Source organism: Megachile rotundata, chromosome 6 (genome assembly GCF_050947335.1).
Source record: "Megachile rotundata isolate GNS110a chromosome 6, iyMegRotu1, whole genome shotgun sequence".
NCBI lineage: Eukaryota > Metazoa > Arthropoda > Insecta > Hymenoptera > Megachilidae > Megachile > Megachile rotundata.
The window spans coordinates 17,107,393-17,133,796 of record NC_134988.1 but is presented as its reverse complement, the minus strand read 5'-3'; the positions used below and the strand labels follow the sequence as shown (position 1 = coordinate 17,133,796).

At 42.0% G+C, this 26,404-nt stretch overlaps 1 protein-coding gene and 1 long non-coding RNA gene across 5 annotated transcripts in view; one reads left to right on the top strand and one right to left on the bottom strand.

Annotated features, from left to right (window-relative positions):
• Positions 1–26,404, top strand: part of LOC143264605 (uncharacterized) — a 71,922-nt gene that overhangs the window by 32,035 nt on the left and 13,483 nt on the right. Inside the window, exon 3 of the long non-coding RNA XR_013038405.1 lies at positions 7,840–8,032. This is a non-coding gene — a long non-coding RNA (uncharacterized LOC143264605). The remainder of the gene's footprint in view (positions 1–7,839; positions 8,033–26,404) is intronic.
• LOC100882227 (lachesin) overlaps positions 1–26,404 on the bottom strand; it is an 83,761-nt gene that overhangs the window by 56,139 nt on the left and 1,218 nt on the right. For 2 of the 4 annotated variants that reach the window (XM_076532641.1, XM_012287459.2), the window contains exon 2: positions 21,351–22,532. In XM_076532641.1, the coding sequence (XP_076388756.1) occupies positions 21,351–21,483 (133 nt within the window). In that variant the 5' untranslated portion in view covers positions 21,484–22,532. The remainder of the gene's footprint in view (positions 1–21,350; positions 22,533–26,404) is intronic. The other 2 variants (XM_076532640.1, XM_076532639.1) reach the window with 2 other exon arrangements.

Genomic DNA, 26,404 nt, shown 5'->3' with positions numbered 1-26,404 from the left:
GAATTACGAACGTACGTTCGCATCATAATTTTAAAATTGCAGGTGAATTTACCATGAACACGGTTCGTGGTTAATTAATTCCGTGTAAAAATTTCGGTGTTCGTTTGGAATTACAGAAAGCAGCTAGTATCATTGTTCCGTATGAAACCTTGCGAAATATCGTTGTTTTGTTCTCTAACTAAATTTTGTGCACGAATATGTTCACATCCAGAATCAGCATTATAAAATTCCTTACTGAAAATTTTCAACGATAATTTCCGATACTTTGAAGGTTTATATCTGTCAGTCAAAATTAAGTAAACTATTACTATATTAATTTAATGCTTCATTTCGAAATATGCTAATTCAAATCCATTAAGAGGATAATATTCCGAAACAACTTTTACTACAATTGTTTTGTACAAAAGAACCGTATGATCATATTTATTAAACTTGTAACTCTAAATTTACATAGCATATATGCTTTTCCTCTACTTTTATGCCATGAAACTGTCCCTGACTTTCTATGTTTGAGAGTCAACCTAACGATAAGGAAACTCTGGATAGAGAGCTGAAACGTCGGACATTGTGTCCTCGGGGAATAGAACAGAATTTCTGGTTTCGAGCGTCTCATCCACGATCAGATATCAGAATCTAAATGTATTACACTGGCAAACAGTAAACTGCGACCGGTTGAGTAAACTGGATTCGTTTCTTAAGCGGATACCCGATTATGCAACGCTTGTGTAGCGACCTTTCCCCACGGACGAAGCGGAGAATCCACCTGACTGAACAGTTTACTCCGATTCTTAGCCGGGTTAAGCAGTATTTTTTGCCCAGAGCTTTCGTTAATCTCGTAATTCCTTCAAACTGGTTCGCGTGCACGACATTTCCGCGAACGAAGGAATTTTTACCAGGTGGAAAGAGCTGTGCCAGTTTTCTTGAGATTTCGCGTTCGTCCGTGAAGATGGTTTGCAAAATTCTAGCAGACGGTTGAGGTTTGCCGAAGATAACGAACACAAAATCTTGTTTGCTCGGTAAACGCTCCAATTCTCCAGGTTTAATCCTTTACATTTTGTAATCGAGTTAGCCATTATAAATAACGTAGGTGTTACCGAGCCGAATAATTCTGTTAGCAATGATTTTCGATTTACAGCGAGTTTGATGAATTATTCAAGCTACGTTCGAAAGCGGGGATAAAATTGATATCGAACAATAAAGTATCGACGAATCGTGTAAAAATAATGCGCGATTTAACTCTCGGATGCAAAAGATTAATCTCCATGAAGAGGTTGAACCTTCACCCCCTAAATGTTGGTTCGGTGTTGGCTTCCCCATTTCTCGTTCGACTTCTTCCCTTTTTCTGCACGAATACTCGAACACGTGTTACCGTAATCTGGAGTTCCTCGAATACACTCGACCAGTCGAATAGCCACGAGTCTATTCAGACCGCACCCTCGTTAGTGTACCTTCGAACAGTCGCTCCGTCATTATCAATCACCGTCAGCCCTACGCGACGATACCATTGACATCCGACAGGGATTGATCCGCGAGGAAAGTTAGCAATAAAAGCTCTGTTGGCCGCAACTTCGCTAATACACCGTCGAGGATTGAGACCGCACGAAAATGTGACCGAAAGTTCCGCGGCGAAACGATGAAAATACAGGAACGTGAAAAGTTTCGCGTATCCGTCAGCTTTTCGAAGATACGAAAAAACAGAGGCGGGTCGAGATCGCGCAAACGGGCATACGCACGAGCGTTTATATTTGCGGAATGAAAAGAGGAATTTGATTCGTTCAGATTGGATCATTCCCTGTAGCGAATCGTATCAGTCAACGGTGATTCGAACCAGACGAGTCACGGGCTTTCGAAAGCGACAAAAAGAAGTCTTTGAAAAGGCGAGAGAAAAGAGGAATTGATAACTGCATTCCGCCGTGCCGCTCCGTCCATCTCCGCATTCGGTTTTTTCCTCCGGGCCGAAAACACAGCCGGATAAATTTAATTGGATCGTAGCCGAGTGTGTAGTTGGTACACGGAGAGAAAGAAACGGCTAGCTCCGGGTGCGAAAGTGCTATCGAATTATCAAATGAAACCAACCAGAACGAGCCGCTGACATCGTAACTCGCCGGTGCTGACCGTTTCGCATAAACAACATTCTACCCAAACGCGCTTACGTCCCCTCTTTCCGTCCACGTTCGTTTCCACCCCCGCCGACTGTTTGGATCTCGCGTTAACGTGTCATAGCTCGTTCGCCCCTACGCCCTGAAACCCTACAGGGCGAGGTCAGATAACGCCCGCATACACAGCAACACGTTGGCATCATACAAATGACCAACTTCCCCTCGACGGCGTTCCAACGTCGAGCAAAACCACCCCCACTGATAACTCCAGATTAATTGACAAAAAGCAGAGCTCGCGAATATGGATGATATACGCTGGCCGAAAGTCTCGTCAAAGGAACGACAACTGTTGGAACGCCTTTTTACTTGAACTTCTCCGCGATAAACATTTTAACGACGAGAGAGATGATGCGATAATGCAAGTTTTATTACACCGCTTAAAAAGAAAAAGAAACAAACGCGAAGTGTAATTTAATTTTCTTCGCATACCCATATCATTTTAATTAGTGTTCTTAAATGACTCGTTACATAACGCAGTAGAACGTGCAAGCCGCTTTGTTTCGACCGCATCGTCTACGATCCTCTATGTCTGACCAAGCACGGTCCGTTTCTACTTTTTCCATCCGGCAACGGTCTCGCTCGTAGCAAAAAGAGAGAAGAAAAAGACGTCTGCAGACGACTCATTCGTTCGCCACTTTTTTTTCTACCCTCAGGGCTGTTTTCTCCCTCTACCGCCGCTTTATAATATTATAAACCGCACGCAGAGGCAAACCGTAAACCGGCTATGTTTTCTTTCTGTCATTTCCTAGGCTGCGAAGCCGCGAGCTATTTTCCTTTGGACGATCGTCAGAACATTTTATGGGCGGCATCGAGGGAGCATCTTTTTCTCTTTTACCCCTCGGTTTTCTACCTTTTAGAGTTGAGCAGTTCACCGCTTCGCGTGTTCGTTGAATTTCGTTCCCCATCGGCAGCGAGCTAGACGAATTATATCGTCAACGGGGGGAGCCCCGGGCTTATTACGCGAGTTATTAAACCACAATGAGGGTGCACCGTATGAACGCGAACACACTTTTCAAAATGTCCTGAAAAATTTTGCCTCCGTTCATTTGCAACTTCTCTTCAATGTTTTCTATGCTAATTATACTCCCCGAATAATTCGATGGTAATGGATTTCGAATTCTTGCAAAATTAAATGCCGATAAACAGAGAAAATGAAAATACAAAATTTATTAAAGAGAACACTGTGCGAGAGCCGCGCGCTGACCTCCGTGATATTTAACTCGTTATTTTAATTGCTTTTACTAGTTCCTTGTAGTTCGTTTTATGTAATGGAGTCTCGTTTCAGAGAACAGATTCGTCGAGGAAGTATATTTTAAAACTGCGCAGAATAAAGAGAAGGAACGTCAGTTTAACGTCGCCATGGTACGCGATAAAACTTCATCTTGCAAAAACTGCTCGTTTCGTTGTCCGCGGCGTACAGGATCTGATAGAAGGAAGACGCTCCGTGAATTCTCTTCTCAATGTTCGATAAGCGGACCGCGTGCAGGAATACAAATATCGTTTTCGAATGGGGCGGTGACAACGGGAACAACGACTCCTATGTACGTCGATATTAAAGCGAATTACTACGTGCTAAATCCTCACCGTGCCACGTTATCTTTCGTAGGCACTCCACGAAACCTCCTTCTATTACGACCCGTTTTTCCCCACTAACGACACTTTTATTTCTCCCAAAAGTATTACTTGGTTACGTCTTCCATGATATCGCGATTGCTTAAGAAATTCCTGTCCAGAAATATGAGTTATCTAGTCGATTCGATGAAAACGTATTGTTCACATTAATCTTCGGGAAAATACAGCGTGGACGTACGGCGAGAAGAAATACGGCGCATGGAGATAACGATCCGTGGAAATATGGCGCGTGGATGTACAGCGCGTGAAGGTGCGGAGAAATTTGACCCGCGGAAATTCGATGCGTGGAATTGCAGAGCGTGGAAACTCGACGCGTACAAGTGCGATGCGTAGAAACCCAGCGGTTGGAAATTCGGTACGAGGAAATACGATGCTCTGAGATGTAACATGTAACGATACGTGTCCCGAAGCCATCGACTTTCGTGCAAGTTTAATTCGAGTTCGCGGAATCGTGAATTACGGTTCGAAGAAATGATCGACCATTCGCAGAACAGAATATCGAACGTACAAAACGTCATAGACGTGTAGAGTATCGTCAGTGTAAAACTACAAAGCAAACTGGCCGTTAATCTTATGTCTGCCTGGAATCGTGCGGCGGTCTACCGCTCTTAAACCAGAGACCATTCCTAGCCTCTCTTCTCTTCCGTCCGCTCGAAACAATGAGAACGAAACTTTACGGTCGCCACCGGGAGAATCATATATTTTCGCCGCAAAGCTCGTAAAGTGCGGTCGCTCTTTCAGTCGACGCGGTGCATCGCTGGCCAGGTTGCGTGTGCACGCGACAATGCCGTGTCAACGTGTCACTATCTATCGCTTCAATATGGTCCATGCAATATTTGTAAAAATAGAAATGCATATTCCCCATCAATTTTACCGAAATGCACATCCAATGTGGCATAACGTATCGATACCGTTAGCAGCGAATCTCAAATTGTCTAAATGGACAGATGCAGAAATAAATCGGTACAGTTCAGAACTAATCGATGGTTGAATTCGGTGATCGCTAAATGGAAGCGCGAAGAATAATCGTAATGACGATACAGATGTTTCGTTATGAATTATTTGGCTCGTTAGCCAGTTAATTGGTTTGATACAATTTCAATTACCATAGAGGAAAGTTGTAAATGCAGTTGTTCTATTGTTCACCGAACTAGGCCACCGCTATCGATATAACTGCGGAACCTTAGCCATTCGAGTAATTCCGTAATTCCAGAATGGTACACATCCCGTAATGTGGTAACAGTTCCTGATAACAATAGATTACGTCGTTCCGATCGTCAAACTGTCGGTTGAGGAGATGGCTAAGTGGAAGTGACGCTTGAACGTGAAGTTACCATGAAACACGAGCGATCCTTTACCACTGGAGCGTTTATGATACCACGAAACAGAACTCGATACGATCGTCGCGAGGCATCTTCTCATCCTGGAAATTCTCTTAGTCTCGTGTTCTTCGGTTACTCCTCTCTCAATCGTTTTTCGTTCACTTCCAAGCTTCGCAACCGCTGTGCACGGAATTTTAGAATTTTAAGACTCGGGAATTGGGAAAAATTGGAGATATGAGGATTTAGTAATTTGACAGGTGAGTCAAGAGTTAGAATGAGAGATTTGGAAGTTTGAGAATTTAAAGATTTGAAGGTTTCCAACCCACGAAAAAATTTACCTTAACACTCCTGTCTATTAACATATTAAAGTCACCCTCTCCGGCCATAATTTAAAAATTGCTCTCTTTTCACATAGCATCAATAGAAAGAGGGGACTTTCCCCTTTATAATAGCGTTCGTTTCATATCAATGCGACTTCTGGTTAGCGGGACATCGACATTCAAAGAATAGCGTGAATTTGAATAATTTAATACACGTCTCCACTTAAAGCTCGGTCATCATAAAGTTAGGTCATCTTTAGTGACCCAACCGAATATGTGGTCGGGTGCGGTGGTCAGTGACAGACACTGAGTCAGCGTGTTTTTTTACTGTAACTCTGGGAAGTACGCATTTTGAAGAAAAAATGTGGGTCACAGAATTCTCAGTATTGTACTCCGCTTAGCATCTCCTGCATTTTAATCCGACGCTTTAAAACGTTGTATTTTAAGGAACAAATGAGACATTTATATGCAACAAAATGTATCTCAAAGGGTACAAACGTAACTCAAAGGGTTTATCTATGAAATAGATTTGCTTTGATACAACTTTTCGATGTATCTTCTGCACAAATCAAATGCTGTATTTACACACGCTAAAGGATTATGATGGACTGTAATTAATTCCATGGGATATTTCGTTGATTACATAAATTACACATCGTAATTGCGAATATATTAGTTGATACGTTGAGTGATTAACATGAAACTCGTTCACGGTAAACTCGTGTCTCTCTATTGAGATTTTACATTAAGAGGATTAAATTTCGCCTTTTATGACTGAAATGAAAGGAAAGCAGACAATTTCATTGATTAAATTTGCTTAATGCAATGTACCTTTAAGTATGCAATTATTGCAACGATAAATGTATGAAGGTTGTCTGAAATATCCAATACGACGAAAATATATTGTTGCTAATTTTTGAACACATAGAAGATTTTAGACTGAGATTTTAGATTTAGATTTTAATCCTGAAGTTTAGATCTTGAATCCCATGTGTCGTCGACTTTGCGGAGCATTCGTAAAGAGCAGAATAATCGAAGAACGATTTGGAACTAAAATTACTGTATGCAATGTAATCGTTGCGTCCAAGTTTGACAACACGTCATTTCCAGATTAATCGGCCGTCAACTCCACGGTAATTGTAACTGCCGTTGATTTACGCTCGATCAGCCATTTTCAGCGTCACGCTGCATTATGGCGAACGTCATAAATTAATGTCTGTATTTCACAGAGGGAATTACGAGCCCGCGATAAGTTTGATGGAGAAATTAGTAAATCGAGGATCAAGCGGGTTAACAGTTAAGGGAAAGTGAAATTTCCCGAGACGAAACACGATGTAAACACCGTGAACTCGTCATGTTCGTGCCGAAGAACGTGCCACGTGTTCGACACGTGTGTGTACTTGCATCGCGAAATACGTTTCGTTGCACCGGCTCGTGTTACGGATTATAAACGTCGCGTAATTCGCGCGGAAACGAAGGGTTGAACTCGAACGGCCGAAGGGAAATTGCTAGTCACGCTACATTTTGTCTCGTGAACGTTAAGTTTTTGCAGATGACACGATTCGAGTTTCAGCGACTGCCAAAATTGTTGACAATTCGAATTAATCACACGGTGTATTTTCCGTTTTACGTATTAGTTTAATTAATATCGTATTACAAGTTCATTAGCTGTGTTAACTCTAAATATTGTGTCAGATTAAACAGGAATATCCTGTTCTATAGTTAGGATATTGCGCAAATTTTACTCTGAATTGCTGATGGAAATGGATATTTACGTTTATCTGCTATTATTTGATGCAATCAGCAAACGGCTCCCTTCGCATTAAACGTATTAACTGGATTTTCGTAACCATCTCTGGCAAAACTTTATCTTTGAACTGATTGCGAGCGTTACTTTACAACACTTTTAGTCGTTAAACTCTGTAAAAAGAAAAGGGACGTTAATTCTTTCTCAGAGAATCATTTGTTGAAGCTATTTCGTAGACTTTAGCTGTCCTCCGTTTTTCATTTTACAGTGACACTCGCGTCTCTGCAAAAATTCATCGTGAACGAACACGGCGAAACTGATGAATAAATTAGGTGGTAGCGGAGCGTGACAAAACAAATTTGGCCCTTTCATCAGGAAGGTCATTGCTTTTTTCATCACGAACGAAGGAGAAGCAGGTTTTTTGTCCGCCTAGCTGACTGAAGCAACAGCGACTATCCATACTGTTTCAATTAATTAGCCTGCTGCAAAATTAGACGAGTAACGACGGAGCGAAAGGGATGAAACGAGGGTTTGCGCTGGCAAAAAGTGGTAAATTGACGTACCACCAGGAAAGTTCAGAAAACGAAGACTTCCAGTTAAAGAAAAGGGAACGCGTTGCTAATAAAACTAAACTGAACTCGACTTTCCCAACTTTACAGAAAATGGCGATGAAGATGGAGAGAGAGAGAACGGAGGGAGGAGGTGGACAGGAAACAGGGAAAGGGACAATGAAACAATGGAGAAAGCCGGAGTAAAAATTGTGAGAGCTCTTTCCATGTCTGCTACAAATTCTTCCGTGCACTTTGCCTCGTTGCGATCCACGGAACTGTGTCAAGTGTCGACAACGTTACTGTAAGTACTTGTCTGACAATTATACGCAAAAACCCGAAACAATAATAACATCGTTGAGAGGTAACAAATTGGCAAATGTAACTTGTTCGAAACGAAGAGAAATTTCTTTGAGCAAGAAAATTCTCCGAGCTGATAAGCTACGAAATCGAATCAAATTGCAGTAGGAGAAATCTAAAAGAATCAGCATCGCGCGTATATTTGCCTCGATTCGAGTTTCTCATCACGGTAAAAGCTGCTCCATGATTTCGAGGATACAATGCTAAATCTATTCGAGGAAAAACGACGTGGTCGTTCCTAATTCATTTCGAGGAACAGGAGCAAAGAACGGCAGACGTTTCTTTGTGCTCGAAACAGCCGTGCTATTTGAAAAAATAAAATTAGATGACGTTCTCGTGTACAAATACGCGAGCGGTTGTCGGGGAATTATGATAACGTTTGTTTCTGAGCGAAGAAAATGGTGAAAAAAGGGATGGGACGGAAAGAAAAACGGGGGTAGAAAAGAAGGCGGATAAAGGGTAAAAAAAGTTGGTAGGGAGAGGGTCGGATACAAGGGTGAGAAAAGCGAGAAAAGGGTCAGGGTGTAAGTTGAAAAATGCGAGAAAGGCGAGAAAGCTTTCTGGGTTTCGGTGGGTGGAGCGTGTAGGTGGTTTGGTAGCCGCACCTCTAAAAAGAAGAAATCACTCGACCGGGCACGGTCTATTTTTTTTTTTAATTCGCCTAACGATCCGTTCAGCGGCCCGTTCCTGTCCGTCAGAATGACGGAACACGATATCTCAACGTCGAAACGGAAGCTGTCCGTTCGCAGTAAATTTTTTCCTCTTCGTCGGGAAAATTAATGCGCGACGATCAATCCGTCGAGTGATGTGCATTTTGCAAGACGCGTGTCACGTAACGACTGGTCGCATTAAAAATTGAAAGTGTTAATACACGATGAGTTGCAAACGCTTTTGTTCCATTTGTTTTATAAAACATTCAACGACCGATAAACGCGTTAACCTTCCACGATAATGAGACTAAATTTTGTTAAAAATTGTGATTAATATCTTGCGCGCAGTCTTCGACAAGAAATTCGATAGCCGAAAATTTCGCGACTGCACGGATTCAACATGTCAGACGCGTTCAGCCGGATTTACATGCTCGTGCAATTTACACAAACTGATTTGCGCATACAAATTTGCCTCGCCAAGCTGAATTAATAACTCTGTTTATGCGTTCAGTTTAGTTTGCTCAGTCTATTAATTTTCTGATTAATTGTGTTCTGCGTGGAAAGACGCGCGCATCGCTAAAGAACATGACAAACGCGTTTAACGCTTTCGATTCATTGGAACAACAATTTGACAATTCAGGATTTCGATCGTGTTAATTCGATTATTTTATTAACACAATTGTAAGACGTACCAAAGGTTTCTAATTCCTGCTTGATAATTGTGGATCGACCACTCGTTTCGCGAGGATAACAAATAGTGCCTCGAGTGATCCACGAGAAGAAGCACTCGAGAAAGAAATTTATAAAACGGACATGTAACAAGTAAAGACAATTGCAAGGGAAGAATGGGACGTAGTCACGCAACGAGTAATTCTCGAAGAAACTATCGCAACTCATTTTTTTTCCGTTCTCGTCTTCCCGTTTCTTCCAGCCTCGCGTACACTCGGGCAATTTTCTCTCCTCTCGCGTTTCCACGGTTTATTGAAAAAGCTGAGCAGAAGAGGACAGCATCAAAGTTTGCAATTTGCACCAAATGCGAGGCTGTCTGGCTGAAACGGCACGACGGAGATCAGGTCGAAAGTTCAATCTCGTTTCCTCTCGCATTTCGACCGATATTTTGTTCCGTGTCTACCACTCCCCCCTCGCGCCCTTCACAGATTGATTTCCACGATCCAACTTTTATATTGGCGTCGGACGCGGTGAGGTTTCGTTCGATTTCAATAAAATTAATTACAAACTACCGACAGAGACGTTAGGATCGTCGGACGGGCGCAGCTTTTAATTAGCGATCCGCGAGAAACAAATAAAACGTCCGTGGATTTGGCGTATCGTCGATATCCGACTGATAATGAAATGGCCGTGAAACAATATTTTCCGAACGGGAACCGGAGAGATTTTAGCGGATGATGGTTGGAAAAGTGATCCCCGCTACGTGATAAAATACTCGAGAATGGACGTGGATTTGTTCCCCGAACAAATAGACGAAATAGAACGCGAGGTATCGTGCTCGTCAATGTACTTTTCCGCTGCGGCATTCAACGCGTTAATATCGAAGACATTTTTCGTTTCCGTTCGATGCGGAATTGGCAATTTTCTACCGCCGTCCTTTGTTTCTCATGAAACGACGATTCGAGGGAAAGAATCGAGCAACAGAACGATTATCGGTTTCGTTTAAGGATAAATTAAGATGGATGCACGTAATAGGGATTAAATTGAGGACAAATTACAGGAGGGTATACAAAGAAGTACCCTTACGTCTCTTTCGTCCATAGGATTACTTGTTCACGATGCAGGGAGCCATTAACGACAATTGTCCCCTCGGTGTCTAATGTAGATTTCAAGGCCGTAGAATGCAATCGAGGCAAGGCACACGCTACTGCAATCGACCCTGCCGACGAAACTAACCTCGCGATATCAATTTTTCTTCCTCGCTGATGCATATCAATTTCTCCGTCTTTTCTGCGTTTCGCGAGCGGTAAAAATAAAAATACCTCTCGAGTTCTGTGACGCGGTTGTTTCATCTCGAATCGAAGCAAAGAGATGGCGAGAAATAAATAACTGCGAAGAATAATATCGAATATCGCGGCAAATATTCGCCGGTGAAGAGGATGTTTATTTTATGCGCGACGCGAATTGGTTAAACAATGCGGAGCAATATGTAAAACTCCGCAGAGAGGGAAGTAACGAGAAGAAACGAGAGCAGTTTGTTCGAAAACGTTTGCGAGATTAATTTCAGAAATACAGAAATGGAAAGTCGCGCGAGGATATACGCGTATCAAATAATTTATTTTTACGCAGGAACGTGTGTGCGTATGCACTCGAGCTTCAAAAGAAAACATTTCGCTCAAGGATAATACTGGCTTAGCCAAAGTGCGAAGCTCGTCCCTCCAATTAGTTGCACAATGCAATTACCACGGGTATTATTCCATTACGATGCCTGTTGTTCGAGCAATTTAATCATTGTGCTACTCGCTTCTGATGTATTGTTCTAAAGAGAGAGACAAGGAAAATGGAACCAGCAAGTGCTTTCGCAATTTTTATCGGACTTCTTTAAAGCGATTATTCATTAATCTAAATTCCATTTGGGCTAATAACGATAGAGGTATAATTAAACGTTAAATAAAACGGATACCATTATAGGATTACTACAGTTAATATCTTTTTAGTCACCAGAGATACGAAATTCCAGAGCCATTTATTCCATAAAATTAAAGCGTTAAAAACTTTACACGTACGAAATTTTAATTCGTCACGAACACCTTAACAACGAACAATTAGATCGCCAATCGATCGAGGATGTGGCGACATCTGCGCGAAGCAGAAAAGTTTCAGAAGTTTCTAAAAAGGACATCGCAAGAAAAACAAACATATCCACGGACCAGGAACCAAAAATTCCTGTCCGGCTGCCATTTTTCACGTTTATATCCTCGCCACGATGCACCGAATGCATAAAAGCAGAAGAAAAAGAAAGTGGCATGGGAGGGAGGGTTAACGTGCACGTCCGACTCGCGTATCCTGTAACAGTCGTAAGATGGAAGAAGAAACCGTAGCAAATGCTTTCCGGAAACCCATTGGCCCGTCAGCACACGGGCGTATCGAGGCGAAATTGTGAAGCAACGGGGTAAAGACGGAGGAAGGGGCAAAGTGAGCGTCGACAGATGCGTGGAGGGTTGAAAACGATAAGAAGGTCGAGCTAACTGAGACAAGAAACGCGGCAGATGAAGTAAAGACGGCGAAAGGAAATGCAATAAGAACGGGTCACCGAATGGGAGGAGCTAGGACGACGTATTGCTGCGAAAAAAAAGAAGGGGATAATAAATAAAGAACGGTGGAACGAGGGAATGGAAAAAATGACAAGGTTCTGTGCCGGAATCACGGCCTCGTTCACGCCAGATGCAATTTGCTAAGAACGTATCGGGGACTAATTTTAGAACGGAGTACGTAAATTCGTACCGCTAACATTGGAAATCGAAACGGGAATACGTTGGTCCTGAATAGGATGTAAAGTGCGGAGGAAAGTAGGGTAAACTTTGCTAAGTTCACCAGGGCTCCAGAATTTTTCTATTAACGATCACCGTAAATTCGATATTACCCGATAAATAAAAGAGAAATTACATAAATAGTAAGCATGATAAACTCTTCCTCGTGGTGTACCTAGTAATTATAGGTTAACGAGTTACATTATTCCACAAATAGGATCTATAATATACGGGCTAGGAACTTTAATGGCTGTGACTCATTATTCACCCCATACACCGCTTGCTTGCTCGCAGCTCCGCTAAAAACGGCACGGACTTGCGCATCAATTCGATAGAAACTGCAGCCCGATCGTTCGAAAAGCAGCCACGGAAGAAAGAAACGTCGTCGATGAAACGGTGGAATTTAACTGGAAGCTGAATCTCCGTCAGCAAACGCGATAGAAGCGTCAGTAAAAACGTTGGACTCGATGACGACATCGGTTCATCGAGAATCCGACTTCTGGTAACATAAACAGGAAAACATTCGTTTGTTCGCGGGATCCGAGAATACATGAGGAGCAGCCACGCGTGCCTATACATATATATACAGTGCACCGTCCACCCACGCGTGCACACAACACGCACATTGTGTGTAAACGCAGGGAACAACTCTAAATCACGGCGTCAGAGCCGAATTAACAGTCCGCAGGCTCTGTTGCGAGCTCTGTGACGTTTGCAAATCCCCAAACTCCTCTTCGTTACACGTTGGACACCTATCTCGTCATCCTCTTGATACTGCAGTTTTATTTAACCGTTCTCTCGCTTTTTTCGTCCGTGGACACGCGCTGGGAAAGTTCTGTCCGCAGTATAGCTATTAACCTTTGAATCGAATTTTCACTTCGATAGCCTCGTTAGCGAACTCAGGAGCCCTTTAGTTTTTGCCTACAATTAGTCCTTTCCTTCGTCACTCTTCCTTTACCTAATTGCCATAACTTTTATCTAACGCTGAGTCCAACGACGTTAACGATGAGAAATACGATTTCTCCGATGAAGACAAATCGATAAGTAGGATTCGAGGGAGATGGCATTGCTCAATTTTCTCAGGAAGTTCCTTCGAGTCTTATGGGACACGTACGATCCACTGTAAGCTTAACATATTCTGACGGGACTATTTCATCATTTTTCCCGTCGTAAAAGTCTTATACGCCCAAGATATAGCAGGAATATGCACTTTCTAAGCAAAAACGTGTCTATCGATCTTTAAATCGACGCTGTATCGAGTTTTACCGACAAGTCTGAGTAATCCGTGAATGTAGATTTCGCATCGACATAATGGTTTATAACGTCCCTTCATCTGGAATATGTTAGTTCAACCCTCAAACAGCTTGCTATCAGCCGACAAACAAGGTCGACGAAATTATGGCATGATATTCGACGCATCCGGTAATCCAGTCGCATCCCGCAGCATCCGGTCAAATCGAATTCAGGTCACGTGTATCAGATGCGTAGACACTGTTCCAACTTGTCGATAATTGATTTGTAAATGATCCGAAAAGACGTTCACACCTGTGTGCCACCTGGCTGATCATCGGTTAATTCGATCTCGAGCGTATTAATTTCACCGTGAAATCGGAGTCATTCTCTCGCACTTCTGATCAAGCGAACGTCCATCGGCTAAAAAATTAATTTCGTGGCGGCAGTTGAGCTCGAACGAGCGAAATCGAACCGTGAACCTTTTCATTATAAATCTCATTCCGATTCCATAACGCTCTGTAAATCGTGTCCGTTCGATATTTCGTCGATCTTCTTCAAATTTTACCGAATAAACTTCTGTACTTGATTACGATACGTTAGCAAGTTTGGCTATAAAACGAACTGTCGAAGTTCAAACAAAAGACCCACCCGTTTAGAATTTTGAAGATTGATGAATATTAACAGGCTCTAAATTTTCCTACCCCAATTTTTTGAATCATCAAAAAATGAATAGATGAACGAAATTTCGTGTACCAAACGAACGGTTATTGCAACCACAAGATTCGTTTTAACTACGCAAACGATCGCGGAGGCTGATAACGTGGCAGATAGGCACACACGTTTCGTTTTACCGCGCGTAATCCACGTTCGAAGCGTAGCGTATTTGACAGAGCAATACACATCCGTTCCACGCTTAGAAATTCCCACAATCTGAAAAATTAATTTATACGGATTTTGTTTTCCGTTTGCAAACACGGTTCGACTTGAAAGCTGAAACTTTGATTCAATAGCTTTCATTCGTAACAAATAAATAAATTGATCGTACATCGACTGATTGTAATTCTTTGTTCACCATATAGTTGGTAAAATTGCAATCTAAAATATTACATGCTGCTGTTTGATTGACTGGATAAATAAACACTGATATTAAAAACGAATCATATTATGGCTCCAGATAAAAGCGGGACAATAGAATAATGCGAAATGAATTCTTCCTTCTATATTCCATCTTCTCAAACGATATTGTAAATTCATTTTCTCGCGGGCTCGTTGCAAATAATATGATTTATTAAGCTTTTTAAGTCTGTAGGGTCGTTAATTACTCGGTCGATTCGTGGAATTTCGTGATTGCATTAATCGTGCAGTCGTTAAGACGGTCGTTAAAGAAAATTTTCCGCCTGATATTAATCAAATATTCCACGCGACTTATCTCCGATAACGTTTTCATCTCTCCGACAATCGTAGCTGGAGTAACGCAGTTTGTGGTTTTTGCTACGGCGAGACAATGATTCATGTAACGACTCGAATCGAATAAATGTACATCGGTTGTGTACCATGTTTTTCGTGGCTACGTTCACACATGGTATATGTCTTCGGAAAAAAAGAGCCATTTATCTTGAGGGTCGTTAATGTGAGAAAAATTCGGTGAGCCGAGCGTTTGCGGCAAGGTGGTAGCTTTTACTTCGACTCGAAGAATGCCGAGGGAAAATGTGGATTTTTTCTGGCGGAAAGTGTGCTACGAATTCCAGTTGACATTCTTGTTAATTTTATTCATATACACTTTACTGGTCTAATCATTTATAATGGCTCATTTGATAGAATTATATGGCTCGTTTGATATGGTGGCTGTATTTGTGGTATGATATACGGTGCTGCATATAGGAGGATATAACGCGTGGTAATAGTTAAACTAACATAACTTGGCAAAATTTCATAGAGAACGTAATAACGTAATTGACCCATGCCACGAAAACGGATTGAGAAATCAATCTGCCACGGCGAACGCGTTGAAACTGGTGTAAATTCGCGAAACCATAACGAACCGGAAAACGCAAAGTTCATGGCAGGGAGTTTCGCTAGCACTTGAAACTCTGTCGAACGGTTTCTAACTATCCGAACAAGAAATCCTGACTGTACATTTGTCCCTAAAGGAGAAATTGTTGGAAGGAAAAGCTGCTCCCAGCTGCCTGCCACGAGTTCTTGTTCCCTGGAGAGTTGCATGGGTTTCAACTTGTAATAAGAGGGCCTGAATTTAATTTCAAAATTCCAAAGCCTTGTTACACGGTTGAAAACACTTTGAAGACGATTAATTTGACTGGTGACTGACAACAAGACAACAGTACGGATTTATGCGAATTGATAAGGATATTTCTTGAAAGGGGGTCAAAATTGAAGCGGTGTACGTATTATGATGAAGGGTTTAACAGAAATATCCTATAGCGAAGTAATTTTAATATCACGGAAGCGAGGACACGAATTTCTCTGTTCGCAGACAAAATCACGTTTAGCTGACCGCATTGGTTCGTTAATGAAATGCTGCTAACGAAATTCGTGGTTGTGTCTGGTTCCCGTTAGCTGATTAAATCGACCCAACGATGGATGCTAAAATAACGATCGATCGAACTTTGTTCCAGACGGTACAGAATTTACCGTGTTTTTTTCGTAAACTCGCTAAACTACTCGATCTTCAGAAAATTCGTTTTTTTAACTTTCCCGGGAATTCGTGCTCGTTCTCGCGTCGCGAACAATTAAAAGTTTATTTTCGCCGCGTCTTATTCGGCGCTTCGATAATCGAGAGATCCTAATTAAAAGTTTGAATTCGTGCATTCGAATTAGAACGCGATCGTTCGAATTGAAATTAGCAGATTCGAAAAGCGCAATTTGAACGTACGAGTTTGAATCTTATAATTTCGCGATTATCCTTGTTTTAATCCGAAACGCTCGTCGGAATTGCCGAGGACGGTTCGTTGTTCTCGCGAATATTTCAGAGAATGTTGAGATTAAAAACACTAAAAGAAAGGACGCGATAACGAGCGTAAAAAGAGACGGAAATTAACACTCATCGAAACGAGCAACAAGTACACCCTTTCCTTCCTGAAACGACTAGCACAGCCACGAGGAAAACGTTACTTTCAGTGCGTATTTTATTCCGAGACAATCAAGCCGGGTCGTTTAAGCGCTCCCGCCGCGGAGAAGATTGCAAAATGGGACGCGGCCGGTCATCCGGATTCTCGAGTGCAATCCAAAGCGTTCCGGACGACTTCTAATTAGAACGGCTCATCTGTCTGTCTCTGGAGAGAGATCCGCGCCGAAATTTTCCTCGTGAAATTGAACGAATAAGAGCCGAAAGAGGGCGAAATGGTAGACGTAGAAAGAGAAAGGAAAGAACGGTGAATCATTCCATGAGCATAAATTAGCAGGCCGTCGCAACGACGGTTAATTAATTAAGGTAAATTGTCCTAAACGTAAGTAACTGCTGGCGCCTAGGTCATCCTCTTCCTCAGGATAACCGAGACTCTTCAGGATGTCTGGCCACGAGACGAATTTCCAACGAACCGCCATCTTCTTTGCGGTTTGTACTCGACGTTTGATAAACCCGTGTAGAATCACCGTTATATGTTTTAACAAAAACGTGAATTTACGATTTATTAAAAATCGTTTTAAAATGTTTCAAAAAGTTCAAAGCACATCGGTATTTCAAAGTAAATAATTTGTACTGTCCGCAATGAAAAATCAACAATTTATAATCATTCGGTGAGTAATTAATTTGTATTTTGGTACAACGATAACAGGTTCTTTTTATGGAAATTGTTGATTTTCTCTTGTTATTATTCGACATTGAACAAATTCCAATTTTGTACGGAATATCACGCACAGTCGAATGCTTATAAATCACGGCTATTCACACGAAAAAATGTATTTTGCAAAGGGAGACGTTGTGCTTTTTCCAGGAATTAACGTCAGCAATTATTGCTGATCAAACAAACAACGTTGGTCGTTATATTTCATCGTTTTTATTCATGATTTTGATACGTAACATTTTACGTCGATATTCTTTGGTTGATGAGCATTAAATATGTTTAATATTTCATGGGATGCGTTATGAAATGCGGCTGTCCAAATAATCCCTTTTTTGACGAAAGAAAAAGCTTGAAATTACAAAGCAATTAATTCCATTAAAATACGTCGTGAATAATGTAAAAATGGAACTTTTTTTCGACCATCAATATTCAACGTTTCAGGTATTGATGCAACTATACGGCCGATGCTAATTAGTCCGGCAAGCGTTAAATTTGGAAGCTCTTGAAAATCTAAATCGGCGAACAACAGCCAGGTAAAATTTACGCGATTACGATTCTCTGAAGCAGACGTTTGCTTAATTGAAGCTGGATCGTGCGATTCGATTCCCTGTGCAAACCTATGGAAATCCACGTGACGATCCACGAAATTATACCGGCGATTTAACGCAGCAACCTCTAATTATCTGGTTTCATTCAAAGCGGCGAATCGCTCGCGTTGGAAATTATCCTTTAACGTTCGCTTCGTGAACGAGCACGCGTTACACGACAGAGGGTAAACATTACAATTAAACGACGTCGAACCTGCCCCCCGTTTGTTTGTCGCGTTAATTCGTGCAACGATGACGTACTCCGCGTTTTATTCTATAACAAACAAAGCGAAAACAAGCGGAAGAAAGAAATTTAACTGTCGCTCCAGTCATTCGCAAAAAATTAGCGTTAATAACTTATTTGTCTGGGCTGTTGAAGAATTTAAACATTCGCAGCTTCAATATATGAGGTTCTAAGTACCTCGCATGAGTAGTATCCATGTTTTACGTAGAGCAAACTGTACTGTCTACTCGATTACAGGAAAGAGACTTTTCTGAATTTGCAGGAAATGTTGACGGTGTAAATAAATTGAGAAATTTGATTGTGGGAAAACATTATGGAAATCGAAGCGCGGATATTTGAATTACGAGGCTACGACGATATCTCGAAAGTGTTATTAATACGCGACACTCCGCGAAAGTTTTGGTACGCGGTTTTAAACTTGCTCGAATTTCCCCGCATTAAATTTAATACGAGGAAGTTTTCGTAACAGCGAAGCAGCCGAGGAAAAATGGGACGTAACTTTTTTCGCCGGCAACTAATTTCCCTAAACTGACACGGATAAGAGTTCGTAAAACGTATCGACGCGAGTTGTTACATTATTTACGTATAAATAGTTGCGTGGCTGTTTGGTATACCGCACGGAGCGCGGCTAGTTTCCCCGTTCTTTCTTTTGTCTCTGAATTTTAAGCACCGCGACCACCGCGTGACACCGAACTTCCAGCAGGAATTATTTAACTTTTAAATTTATTAATTTACATTCTCTGCCTTGCCGGTGTTCATACTTCTCCCGGAGATGAAACGAAATTAAATGAAACCGTTGTCCGAGAATGGCCGGTACTTTCAAAATGAAGGCACAACTTTTCTTTAACTCTTTTGCCGCTATTTCAACTGGAAAACGTTTCTGTCCGTTTATATATTAAATTATCTAATTTAACGTGAAGACGCAATTAAGATAATTATATTCTTGAAATTTTCGTTGAACTCGAGTATTTTCTGCTGTAGGTATTTTCACTTTTAATTGTCATTAAATGTCTGCTAATTTGAAATGCGAACGCTTTACGTTCAACCACTTTAGTTAGGGAACGAATTAACTGTCGCATTAAGGGTATTTTCCACTGTCAGCATTGTTAGTTTTAATTGCCATTTTAAAATTGTCATCGCATACGTCGTCACCCTAATTAGAAAACCTTTTAACTTCAACGCAACGCAACAAAAGTAGAATTACGAGGGTTTTCTAATTAGACTGACGATTTACTCTATCAAATATATATGGGAAAGAATTCTTGACCAACGATCTACGAAGGAATCGCGTGTCAAAAGACTCCCAATCGCGTGATTGTTTGCGCAGCTTCGAACCCTGCTTTAGCTCAGCATTCTCGAAACAAGATTTACGAACAACCGTTTATATGGCAGAAACCAGGCGGTCGGTTCGTGGTTCCATAACTCTAATTTTATTATTTTGATATATCTATTAAAGCGTTTCGAACGGGTGTATCAAATATCATTTAACGTAATCTGCTTTCAAACATCGAACCTGTAAATAAAATTTAGTCATGCTTTTCGATAAAGTATTTTGCGGAATAAACTAAAACAGTTAAAAGGAAGAGGCGATTTTAGCACATTGTCGAAAGCTTAGATACAAAGAGAGGAAAAGGAAAAAGATACGGAAGGCAGTTTTTGATCAGCGAAGGTTTCAATTTAATTAAAACTGCGCCGAGTCTAACCGTGATTACTCCGGTTTAATTCGATTTCTATCTTTTAATTCTGCGCCGTGATACAAAGAAGCGGTCAAATTGGATCGGCCGAATCCGCGGGGGTGTGAGGGAAAATAGAAAAAGTCGTCGGCCGCGTTCTCTCTGACACAGATTTAACGGAAGTGCTTATGCAGCCAGGCAGATTCGGAGCCGAGCTCGCGAGTGTGCGGGGACTTTTATGGCAGCACGTGCGTGCCATAAAGCGGCTGTTTCCTTGAAAAAAGCATGGAAACAAAAACGGAAAGCTTATCTTATTTCGAGTATAAATCCATCCTCGATGCGTGTCATTTCTCACTGTTCCTCGATTTCGTTTCGCAATGGCCGAATCGACGAGTTGCCTCGAACTTGCCGATCGAAGCTCGTTAACGCGTTCGCGTGCAATCGAATCGAATGGATCGAGCGCAACGTCGATTAAAATTCTCTACATTAATTATCCGCCGCTAGATTGGAACGTGAAACGCAGTTAATTGACGGCGAATGGAATTCCGATGACGCGATGCGGATTAACGCCGCTCGTCGACGAGATCGATCCCCGCGGAAAAATATGAGAACGTATCGTGCTGCCATTCGATCGTTAATCGGTTAAGTTCCCGAACGGCCATATTTCTTCCGCCTTCTATTAAGTACCTGTTAAATTACAGACTGACACATTTGTTCCCGTTTCAATTTCGTTATCGAGTCGATGATTCAGCGCGAAAATATCGTACGTCTGTTTCTTGCGCGGATCTGCAAGAAATCGTTCGTGCTTCCTAAACACCGCATTTATCTTGAAGTTTTTAACTCTGTATTTATGTATTGTCAGCGGTTCGTTGCCATTATGTAAATGGATACAGGTTTCTCGAAGCAAACAAACATTTTTTATCCGTTTTAAAATTAACTCGTCAGGAACGACCTGACAGCTTAAGTGGAATTCTAAAGAAATGGAGCTGGCGACGCTTAGACGGCCAGTCTGGGAGATTTGTGTGAAAAGTTTGGCAAAATTGGGTCTACGACTAGGCACGATGACCGTATCGTGATTTACGCGATTCATTTCTCCGGCGAAATTATCAAATGCTAAATCTTGAAATAAATGTAGAGAACTTCCCTTATCACCGAAGTATACTACGAATTTCTGAGCATGCTCTCGTTCTACTTCATTCCGTGCGATCGTTAAACGAATAGTTATCAATGGAAACCGAGTTAACGCATAAAATGGAAAGAATCAAATTGTTCGCCAAAAACTGTAAACCTCAAAAACGTGGAAAAAACATTGAAATTGTTCGTATTGTATGCGCAATACACTGATCGAACCGATAGAATTAAAAACGCGTGTATCGAATACTAGCGATTGTTATACGCGGTAAAATATCAGAAATCGCGTTTCAGGTTGTTTCGACACATTTTTGGTCAATTGACGAAATTTAATTTGTTATACGCGATTAAATCGAACGTTGTTACGGGTCCAAAACGATCGCGTTTACCGACGCGCGAACAGGACGCGCAGAGAAAGGTGGTGGCAGAGGCTAGGAGAAAATAGAAGAAAGATCGAATACCAACCAGCAAAGATCGTGACAGGCAGCAAGGTGCAGATGCCCAAATACATCAGCAACACTGCCCAAGCGTGACGCGGTTCTTGGCGCAAGTCCAGCTTTTTCCCGCTCGCTGAGCCACCGATTCTTGGCCTCTTCATCGTGCTTGGTGCCGCATACTTTTCGCTCTGGCCACGTAAACGCGAACCTCACCGCCAGTTTAGAGCCAGGGTACTTTAATAATGCTTCCTCGGGCGGCTTCCTTCCTTCCTTTCTTCCGTTTCGCCGCCTGTTCGCGTGTAACGCGGGATTTCGTAACCATGCAACACCGAAACCCCCGAGCACTAACATTCCACTCCTGCCAGTTCCACGGACGCTGGTATCCTTGCTGCGGGCTCCTCATACGCTGCAAGTCCGCTCACCGATTTTATAGACTCTGGAAATCCACTCCACAATTCTATACGTGCTGAAATTTTATGTGGAAGCAGGAGGAGTCAACGCGTCGAAATTCTGGGTGCTGATAATCTTCGAGTTGGTGCTCCATGCGCTGGAATTCCACACGTAGGAACTCTGCACTCGCCAAAAGCCTACACGTTGGAACTCTGCATGTTGATAATCCGTGCTCTAGGATTCGTACCCCAAACTCCTATGCACTGCTATACATCAGCTGATCAGTACACTGTCAAGTCTTCTCACGAATTTCACACGCGTCAAAAATCCACTCCCGAAAACTCCTATGTGAAATCTTCGCGAGATTCTTACGCACGTTGAAAGTCTTGGCACCCCATCCACATCGAACTCTGAAACGATCCCTTTACACTCTATGGTGTCGTGAACTTTTCCCTGTACGGAGATCACATCGGTTTACTGAGGACAGTGAAATGGCTCGTGATAAGAAAGGGCTGATAAGACGCTGCAACGTCTACTGTCCGTTGGTAGATGTCCGTTAACGCGTGAAGTTTTAGTATGATCCGTGCGAAAAAGAAACGAGCGATAAGAGCTCATTTACCTAAGGAGTTTGGGCAAAAGCTTTCGGATATAAGCCACAGAATTCGGTTCCTCGGTGAAAGGTCCTTTAGGACGACACGTAACTATTTCCGGGATAATAGTTTTTAACTGCATTTTTATCTCTTAATAACGTGGCAGGGTTAAGCTGACGGTCGGCGAGGTACATCTCGACGAGATCGAGGGTCGATACCAGCGACAGCTTCTGAAAAATGGAAGTCATTAAGGGAATTGCTATGGCACGGTTCGGTCGTTTAAACGTGCACCCTTTCTATTTTGTTTTTTTTTTTCGTTTCGTTGTATTTGACAATGATGGAGACACACAGCAGCCGAACAACATGGTTTAATAGAAAATACGAGAACGTTTGAATTTAATACGTGACGATTATTACGAAGTTAATTGAAACTAAACGTTCGTTCGTTCGTGGAAATTGAACAATAACACCGTGAGAATAAACCAGTCGCGGATTTTCATACGACCCGGTCGTGTCGGTGATGATTTGTTTGGAAAGCATTCGGCGTGAAACTCGTCGCCGTGTTCGGGAAAGATGAGTTTCACTCTTATGTCAAATTGAAAACGTATCGATCGGCTGGAGGAAGTAAAAAACGAGTCGAACGCGTATACCCCTGAGATCCCGTCGCACGAATTCACCGAGTTAATCCACGCTCATTTATCTACACCCTCGGTAAATTAACTCGTCGATCAAAATACCCGCAGCGGAGTCACTTTCCTTCAATAGAAAAAAAACACGATCCAGTCGGTATCGTCTTTGAAAGCAGCGAACAGAGACACGAACTCGTCGAGGCGAAAAGAGACGTAATCGAGTCTCGGATGCCCATAAATTAATCCTTTCGTCTCGAGCGGACGATCTTATGCATTTATCGTAGCCAAGTGGCCAAACTCGTTGGAAACACGGTTTACCGGTGGATCAACTAGGACTAATTCGAGTTAAAACGGATCCGAGTAGGTAATTACATCGTCTTAATTAATTCTTCGGACTGTTAGCGGACGACAAGCCGACGACTCACCCTTCGTTCTCGTTGCAACTCGAACAGGGAGAGCGACGACTTGTCACGTCGAAAACGGAATTATTCGCCGACGATCGCTGCACAGCCAAGCATTTCTTCGAGGTTAAACGTTAAATTGCTCGTGCAGAATGTTCCATGGGGTTGTGACGGTTTTGCACGCGATCGCAGGGGGTTGAAAGTAGTCGTCGAACGAGGGTAGCGCGACGGGGAGAAACGATCCATTTTCACGATCGAAAGTCCAATCGCTCGATAGCATACCTCTTTGGATGCGAAATGTCTGATATTGGCACGGGTGAATAAAATAATTTTTGTTTCCGCGAAACGGGGTCAGAAGTTTGATGCATGTCATCTCGCATCGCAATCCGATACTTAATCGCAAGATATATTGAATAAATGGCAAGCCAAATTTTCAATATATTCGAAAGCTAGAAAACATTTTATACAGAAGTGTTTCCTATGCTATGTTTTTCTTTTAGTTTAGAGAAAAGTAGAATTGGAATCGCCACCGGTAAATTATTGCTCTGTTTATAATGCGGTAGGGAATCGGAAAATCGGTCGGTCGTAGAAGATAAAGTTGCTCGTGTTTTTGGAACATGTCGGATCGGTAAAAATTGCCGGTGAAAGAATTTGAAGTTTCGGAGACCGAATGAAAAGTCCTGTAGCTAAAGTGTCGCCACGGTGGCGCGATTTTTCGTCCAAGTTTCTATAAATACGGTCGTTCGTCACTCATCGAAGCGTGCTCGAACTGGAACCCGATAAATCATCATCGCAATGGCCGAATGAAAAATTGCAATATTTTCGAGAATTTTGATTTTACGTATTGGAAGCTCGTTCGCGTTCGTTTGTTTCTTGGCGAAGAAACGTATGTGGTTGATTGACATTCGAACATCTACGCGAACAATGCCTGATCAATAATTGGAAAAAATGTACAGAAATGAAATTTGGGTAAAGAATTCGATATTCTTTCGTAATTAGGATAATCGAAGCAGAATATTTATTAAAAAAAAAAATAATGTAATAGTAGATTCACGTTGGTGCAACGTGTCTGGATCAATTTTTAAAGCGCAGCTTGAAGTCGTCGACGAAGGGTCGTCTCCAAGAACAATGACAACGCTGATGCGAGCCAGCCAGTCTCAAATTATCCCTGCAAGGTATTATTAATTAACGGGGTTGTTAAGCAGCGTCGCGTGGGGCATTAAGTGGTACGCGAAGTTGGACACCCTGAAAAAGGGTCATGAACTATCGCAATCTCTACAAAATAGAAAAAAAATATCCTTAAAACCTGCAATTAAAAATGCTTCACTAATCCTAGAGATTCCTAGGTTAAGATAGAACATATTCGAACGGCAACACGATAACCCAGAAACGTGGCAATTTGAAAAGAAGTCACGATCAAGAAATAAAGAAAGACAAGAAACTTCCTTAACGCAATTTGCTAAATAAGATTCCTTTAGTCTTCGTCGGCGGTGGCAGGGTTGAATTTTAAATGTACGACACAGTGGTTGAAGATATCCGAAGATGTATAGGATGGGAGAAATTACGCGTTGCACAGATGGGCAACGAGAACGTAAACCTCCAAGAAGCGTAAATCGCATTTGTGTGCGAGACTCGCGAGCATCGTGGATGTCGTTCGCGAGAACACACATACACCGCGCGAACTACGACCACCTAGGGAATAACGAAATTTTCAGCAGTTGTCAAATTAAAATTCAAACGCTTAGGCGTCACCGTGGATGTCGCCGTGCGTTTCACCGGAGACCCAGAAAAAAATTCCAGCCAGAGATTAATGTCTCGACGTTAAATTTTAATCTCGTTTCTAGTCTCGCCTGTTGACTGTAAACTGTACACGTGTATTTTCTGAACTTCTCAACACTTTTTTACGCAACATTGTACTGTCTAATAAATGAAATATCTAGATAGAAGTAAACGGAACAGACTTCTGAGTTGTCACAATAGCGGAACAGTAATAAAGAGTAATGAAATTTATGATTTAATCTTTTCTTTGTAGCAATGAACAGTATGAGATAAAACGAAGATACGAAGATTTGAATGTGTCTGAGTTAATATTCGAGGCTGAAAGTATATGAGCTGTTTAACGAGTAACTTTTAGGTACGAGGGACAAAAAGAGTCGAAGAGTCAACACGCTCACGAGTGGTTCTTTTGAAATTAGAATAAACGCGGTTCCGTAGAAAAAGAGTGTCGAGGAACAGAGCACCCTCGTTTTCAAGGAATGACATTCGTTCGCTCGTCAGGAGCTGTCAAATCTAGCGAAATCTTCTTTCTATTTATAGCGAATTCCGGTTGACTGTGGTCGTGCAAGCTCGCTTGCATCGTTCTGCATTAACTCTCTCGTTTCTTGCAAGCTACTCCTCTCGCTTCGCCCGCGTCTTTCGAGTGGAACGAGTGCAAAACCCTTCTGTCCGGGCGTACACATAATTACCAAAGTTAATTAGGGCTTTGGAGATGAAAGAGAGTGAGAACGAGGGAGCATGGATGCCAGTGTGGCCAGGTTTAAGGATGTATTTGCGAGCGGAAGGGGAATGGGGCGGTGTTAAAAGGTTGCGAAGCGCTCGAAACCGAGCGAAAAAGCAAAAGGGTTACCCTTGATTTGCGGTCGATGTAATTTTAACGGAAAACGATGCCCCGAGGAAAGTGCGGCTCTCGAGCAGAGAAAAACGCGATGTTTGCCTTCCAAATTTATTAAATTAAAGAGGAATTAACGCGACATTAACTGCGCTCGTTATGTCACCTCCGATTACAAATTTTTAACGACTGCTAATTTTTGCTCGAATAAATTTTCATCGAAATATCACAATTTAGATCGATACTCGATAAATGTTGCAATTAATGCACTTAATCTCTTAAGTCTTCTTAGCACTTTTCGGGATCCACTCGACGAGAAATATCGGGTAGTAATTCCACAAAAGTAACCAGGAACAGAAACGTAAAATGGAGAGAATTTCTGGCTACTATTTACAGGGAAAATAGCGCGAAATTACAGGAACGTGGAAGAAATAGCATCGAAGTCGTTGCGCTTGATCTCATTC